Here is a 7,295-nt window from a genome sequence, read left to right on the forward strand (position 1 = left end):
GCACTGTTCTGAGAACCCGTGGAAAGCTTTTCATCTCTGTCTTCCCAAGACCAGAGAAAGACACAATGTACAGAAATAGGACTTTGTGAGGATAGAAGGTGCCAGTCGGACCCCAAAAAAAGGTTTTAACCCTCTAAGGCCCGCATTAAGAAATACTTGAAATAAAAAATTGGAAAAAATCAGATGGTGTTGTAGGAGTCTTAATCAGAGGAAAATGTAATGTTTTTTTCAAAAAAATGTTTTTGTAAGATTTTATAGCCATAAATCAAAAATCATAAATCATGCTCTAATTTACATATGGGGGATATTTTTCACAATAATAACATATGTACATGTTCTAGACATTCTAATGATCACCAAAAAAAATAGTACAGGCATTTTACTTATGTTTTTGTGAGGTATAGCTTCCATGAAAAAGTGAGATGTTGTTCGTCAAAACTCTGGAATTTCAGCGGGTGTGGCGGGTGTGAATGTCAGCCCCTGTGGGGGGTATTTATATGCAAATATTGTGGCCAATGGCATTGTAATACTAAACAATAGAATCCAATGGTGGTGTTTAGGTGGTAGGGGGAGCTAAAATAAAATGATTTAAACCTTTTTTTGGATAAAATACAAACGTTGTAATATTACAACCGTGGGCCTTAGAGGGTTAAAATAGAAAAAGTGAAAATTCATGGTGTAGGTCCTTTAAGTAGCATGTGAGGGGTCAAACTAGGGGTTCTTGATGATTCTGAATCCATTGCAAGCATTTGTTTTGCATGAAAAACATTCCTTGAGCTAGAAAACTGACCAAAATAACGGTGAAAAGTGATGACTCATCACTTTTCACAGGTTTGAGAGGCTGAAATCTAGCCCAAGGAATGTTTTTCATGCAAAACAAATGATTGCAATGGATTCAGAATCATGAAGAATCCCTAGTTTGACCCCTCACGTGCTACTTAAAGCAGATTTCTTTTGGTGTGTTTTTTCCAGTATAGTGAAGTCAATGGGAAACTTTTTTTTTCGCAATGTTTCCGGCAGAGCAGGCCTCTCATTCTGTGTACCTTATTGACCAAATTAATAGGAAAAACAAAATGTTGGAGTATGTCATGACATCACAGGTCTTCTCGCATTTTGGCACAGTGGCTCCCCAGCTATTAAAGTTATACCATGTAACTTTTTTTATAAAACAAATCTTAAAATTCTTATTTTCAGCTTCTGAAGCCTTCTCTTTATGTTTTCTACTTAGCCGTGACAGGGGCGGGATTTTCCCGGCAAAATGACGTAATCCTGCTCAGAAAACAAACACTCTGACCATTCTTTTTGTTTGTTCTAGCTCTACTATAATGAGGCTCTCCAGCTGCAATACCAAAACGGCCTCTGTTTGCTCAGGGGCGCATCTAGTGGGGTTTTTCCAGGAAAAAAAAGAAGTTTTTTGAAAAAAAGTGTTTTGAAAAAAAAAAAAGTTTTTGAAAAAAAAAAAAAAAAACAATTTTCTTTTTCAAAAACTTTTTTTCAAAAAACTTTTTTTTTCAAAAACTTTTTTTTCAAAAAACTTTTTTTTTCAAAACACTTTTTCAAAAACTTTTTTTTTTCAAAAAACTAATTTTTTTTCTGGAAAAACCCCACTAAACAAAAACTTTTTTTTTGAAAAAAAAAAGTTTTTGAAAAAAAAAAATTTGAAAAAAAAAAAGATTTTTTAATTTTTTTTTTTTTTACTCTGAAAAAAAAAACAGGAAACGCGTGTGACGTCACATGCGTCAACTCTCAGAACAGCACTGTTCTGAGAACCCGTGGAAAGCTTTTCATCTCTGTCTTCCCAAGACCAGAGAAAGACACAATGTACAGAAATAGGACTTTGTGAGGATAGAAGGTGCCAGTCGGACCCCAAAAAAAGGTTTTAAAATAGAAAAAGTGAAAATTCATGGTGTAGGTCCTTTAAGTAGCATGTGAGGGGTCAAACTAGGGGTTCTTGATGATTCTGAATCCATTGCAAGCATTTGTTTTGCATGAAAAACATTCCTTGAGCTAGAAAACTGACCAAAATAACGGTGAAAAGTGATGACTCATCACTTTTCACAGGTTTGAGAGGCTGAAATCTAGCCCAAGGAATGTTTTTCATGCAAAACAAATGATTGCAATGGATTCAGAATCATGAAGAATCCCTAGTTTGACCCCTCACGTGCTACTTAAAGCAGATTTCTTTTGGTGTGTTTTTTCCAGTATAGTGAAGTCAATGGGAAACTTTTTTTTTCACAATGTTTCCGGCAGAGCAGGCCTCTCATTCTGTGTACCTTATTGACCAAATTAATAGGAAAAACAAAATGTTGGAGTATGTCATGACATCACAGGTCTTCTCTCATTTTGGCACAGTGGCTCCCCAGCTATTAAAGTTATACCATGTAACTTTTTTTATAAAACAAATCTTAAAATTCTTATTTTCAGCTTCTGAAGCCTTCTCGTTATATGTTTTCTACTTAGCCGTGACAGGGGCGGGATTTTCCCGGCAAAATGACGTAATCCGCATCATCTGTATACGTTGGCCAATCACATCGCAGATCATACACACATGATACACTACCGGCCAATCCACAGCGTGTGCTGCGTCTGTTCAGGAAGTAGCCTCCCTCAGCTACAGTGTTTACATGGTGAAGGATTCTTAACCTCTTAATCCCCAAATCCTGCTCAGAAAATTACATTCTACCACTCTAGGGAATCGTATCGGTCGCGGTGGTTTGCGGTGCCGCTCCGGTGGTCCGCGGCGGTGGTCCGCGGCGACTCCGGGCGAAAAACGGCCGTAAAAAGCAATACCGCGACTGATCACTAGTTTAGCAATTTACACAGTATAGCTTTAAGTAACAGTATCATTACTGCAATGCAAGCATAGGTCCAGAATTCAAAATGTACATGAATAAAAGTACAAATGTGTATGTGCATCGTGTGTGTGTGTGTGTGTGTGTGTGTGTGTGTGTGTGTGTGTGTGTGTGTGTGTGTGTGTGTGTGTTACGGCCCTAGATAGCCTTATATTGATTTGATCCCTTCTTGAGTCCTTTCAGTGCATGGTGAAGGAAGATGTGTGGCAATGGAAGATTGGAGGAGCGGCCTGCAGTTTGGGGCCCCGCCTGGGCCTCGTTCCACCTAATCGCCCAGCCACTATAAAAGCCTGGAGAGAGCCTCACTTCAGCCCTTCTACCATCCAACACAGATCCCTTTTGTTAGTCTTTTTAGTCTGTAGGCTGTGTGCCTGACCTGCCTGCTGTGTGCTGCAAGTTACTTATTTACTGGGTGTTTAAAGTACAGACTAATCAAACTTAAAACTTAACTTAGAACTTACCTTTGTTCGAAAACCTTTGTCAATCTCATTCCAAGGGAAACTGGTAGGGGTGTGCTGCCTTTTATTTTATTCCCCCCTTTTCCTCCATGTTTTTGTTTAGTTAAGGAGTGTAGACTGTATTTTCATTTTGGGTGCAGTTGAGTCTTTTTGTTTCTAGTGAGGTTTGTACTTTTTGGCATTGGCCACCCTGACGCTGAAGTTTTCCCTGTTTAATTTCCCCTTTTTGACTCTAATAAATGTCAACCTTTTTCGCTACCTCCATTTGCATCATTTTATACTATGTTACTTCTCTTTGACCCTAGACTCCATATAAGGGCGTAACAGTGTGTGTGTGTGCCTACATGGTAGGTATCATGTTCAGGGTGGTACGGTGGGGTTAGGGGTAGGGGTAGGGATAGGGGTAGGGTTAGGGTACCTACATGGTAGGTATCATATTCAGCGTGGTACGGTGGGTCATCACCAGCTCTCGGAGCTCCTGAGACCATTTCAGATTCCCTGAGACGTCTGGTAGGTTCTTGTCCAGGAACGCACAACCTGCCTGCAACTACACAATAATACACACTGTAATACACACAACCTGCCTGCAACTACACAATAATACACACTGTAATACACAACCTGCCTGCAACTACACAACAATACACACTGTAATACACACAACCTGCCTGCAACTACACAACAATACACACTGTAATACACAACCTGCCTGCAACTACACAACAATACACACTGTAATACACACAACCTGCCTGCAACTACACAACAATACACACTGTAATACACAACCTGCCTGCAACTACACAATAATACACACTGTAATACACAACCTGCCTGCAACTACACAACAATACACACTGTAATACACACAACCTGCCTGCAACTACACAATAATACACACTGTAATACACAACCTGCCTGCAACTACACAACAATACACACTGTAATACACACAACCTGCCTGCAACTACACAATAATACACACTGTAATACACAACCTGCCTGCAACTACACAACAATACACACTGTAAAATGGTAAACGGTAAATGGTGCATTTATATAGCGCTTTTATCCAAAGCGCTTTACAGAGATTGTGCATTACATTCACTCATTCACGCACACATTCATACACCGGTGGCAGAGGAAACCATGCAAGGCACCAACCTGCTCACCGGGAGCAATGTGGGGTTCAGAGTCTTGCCCAAGGACCCTTCGACATTAACTCAGGGGGAGCCCGGATTCGAACTGAGAACCCTTCAGGAACCCTTCGTGCTCTAATAACGGTTTCTCTACCCCTGAGCTATGCCGCCTAGGGAGTCTTACTGGTGTGTAATACACACCAGTAAGACTCCCTAATCGGGAGATAAGCGACCGTCAGGTCGCAGCGTGATTTTAGGTCAAAATGTGTAGGAGCAGTGTCCAAAAATTTGTTTTTGCAAGAATTGGCCTCATGGTAGCACTAGAAGAGGGCCATGTGAGAATTGAGTTGCCTGCCAAAGTTGTGGTTTGGCAGGCAAGGAGTGTGTGTGCAAAATGTGGCATGGATCGGGGCAACGGTTGCAGAGATATGAGCAAGGCAAAAGTGTGACGTGTGACAGACAGACAGACTGACGGAACGGCGGACTGACGGACAGCTGGTCGAGGTTTTGATAGTAACTACACAACGTAACACATGGTCCCTCTGTGCTGGTCTGAATTCTGACATAATGACAGTCAGCTTGCCGAGGCAGACACATGGATATGACGAGGCAGACACATGGATATGACGAGGCAGACACATGGATATGACGAGGCAGACACGTGGATATGACGAGGCAGACACGTGGATATGACGAGGCAGACACGTGGATATGACGAGGCAGACACGTGGATATGACGAGGCAGACACGTGGATATGACGAGGCAGACACGTGGATATGACGAGGCAGACACGTGGATATGACGAGTGACGAGGCAGACACATGGATATGACGAGGCAGACACATGGATATGACGAGGCAGACACATGGATATGACGAGGCAGACACATGGATATGACGAGGCAGACACATGGATATGACGAGGCAGACACATGGATATGACGAGGCAGACACATGGATATGACGAGGCAGACACATGGATATGACGAGGCAGACACATGGATATGACGAGGCGGACACATGGATATGACGAGGCAGACACATGGATATGACGATTTAGCATTTTTAGCTCCCGAAAGCTTAGAAAATGTCCCTGGAAGCCTAATGCTTTTCCCAGCATGCTTTGCATAACAGCTAGGTGACCAACTTATTTGACCAATCAAGGGAAAGGGGTGGATCAGAAACACTGATCTAGACTAGATCCATAATACTGATCTTAGACCAGTACAGATAACAGGACAGTTAGTACAGTGTTTCTCAACCTTTTTTCTGCATGGTCACACTTTTCATGTCCCAAGAATCCATGGTCACACCTAGCCTGGCTCCAGCCAATAGACCCGCCCACTCTCTGAGTGAACTGCATCTATTGGTCTGGATGTGTCATATGACGTGTCTCTTGCTACCGAAAGCTTCTCAAACCGACCGAAACCGACCAATGAAATCAATGCAATGCGGAGGAGGGGCGCGTCTAACTTTTGAAAATCAACAGAAACAGTGGAGGGAGGGGTGGCTGCGTGGCTCACCAGAGTTATTAATTGCTCCCTTTGAACTTCAAAAGGGCTCCGAACTGCAGTCATTGATTGAGCCATACAAGTGTCGAATAGCTCGTTAGTGATTCTCTCTAATCAATGAAACATCAAAGACAATGACCTGTTTGGTGCATGTCATTGAGGGGAGGGGGAGGAGGGAATGTTTGTGTGCAAAAGTCAAACACAACCCCTCCCACCAGATCTCTTGTGATTGGGAATTTCAAATTTTAAATCCCCTCCCCTTTTCAATCAAATAGAATGGCCACAAGTTCAGACTCAAGCCCCAGCGTAGAGTCTGAAATCAGGCTAGGTCACACCAACATAATACGGGGGTGTAAATATCCTCACTGTTGGGAAGAAACCTTGCATCTCCAAGTTTCAGATTTATACGTTTCTTCGCAAAGCAAAGCCCTGCTTCATCATACAAGGCTGTCGCACAACAGTAGTGAAAACAGCAGATCTGCAAGCACACAATGCCTCGCACCGCGAGGCGTTGTGTGCTTGTAGATTGGCTGTTCTCACTAGTTTAAATCATTTTTAAAATGATAAATAAAATACTGGCTTTCAAGCAGTTTCAAGGGGCACACTTGACCCTTCTCAGGGGCACAACAAAGGTCCCCAGGACCAGTGGTTGAGAAACACTGTCCTAACTGACCTGTTCTCTGTGCTGGTCTAAGATCAGTGTTATGTTCATAGAACATCCTAACCTGTTCTCTGTGCTGGTCTAAGATCAGTGTTATGTTTACAGAACATCCTAACCTGCTGGTCTAAGATCAGTGTTATGTTTATAGAACATCCTAACCTGTTCTCTGTGCTGGTCTAAGATCGGTGTTATGTTCATAGAACATCCTAACCTGTTCTCTGTGCTGGTCTAAGATCAGTATTATGTTTATAGAACATCCTAACCTGCTCTCTGTACTGGTCCAGGATCAGTGTTATGTTTATAGACCATCCTAACCTGTTCTCTGTGCTGGTCTAAGATCAGTGTTATGTTTACAGAACATCCTAACCTGCTGGTCTAAGATCAGTGTTATGTTTATAGAACATCCTAACCTGTTCTCTGTGCTGGTCTAAGATCGGTGTTATGTTCATAGAACATCCTAACCTGTTCTCTGTGCTGGTCTAAGATCAGTGTTATGTTCATAGAACATCCTAACCTGTTCTCTGTGCTGGTCTAAGATCAGTATTATGTTTATAGAACATCCTAACCTGCTCTCTGTACTGGTCCAGGATCAGTGTTATGTTTATAGACCATCCTAACCTGTTCTCTGTGCTGGTCTAAGATTAGTGTTATGTTTATAGAACATCCTAACCTGT

At 42.0% G+C, this 7,295-nt stretch overlaps 1 protein-coding gene across 1 annotated transcript in view; it reads right to left on the reverse strand.

The window, feature by feature from the left end:
- Nucleotides 1-7,295, reverse strand: part of dnah9l (dynein, axonemal, heavy polypeptide 9 like) — a gene marked incomplete at both ends in the record, with an annotated part of 263,680 nt that overhangs the window by 227,962 nt on the left and 28,423 nt on the right. Inside the window, 2 exons of the mRNA XM_080727109.1 lie at nt 3,733-3,857; nt 7,292-7,295. The exon at nt 7,292-7,295 is cut by the window's right edge and continues 134 nt beyond it. Of these exons, the coding sequence (XP_080583235.1) occupies nt 3,733-3,857; nt 7,292-7,295 (129 nt within the window). The remainder of the gene's footprint in view (nt 1-3,732; nt 3,858-7,291) is intronic.

The sequence above is a fragment of the Nannobrachium achirus genome (genome assembly GCF_963921795.1).
Source record: "Nannobrachium achirus genome assembly, chromosome: 5".
Classification (NCBI taxonomy): domain Eukaryota; kingdom Metazoa; phylum Chordata; class Actinopteri; order Myctophiformes; family Myctophidae; genus Nannobrachium; species Nannobrachium achirus.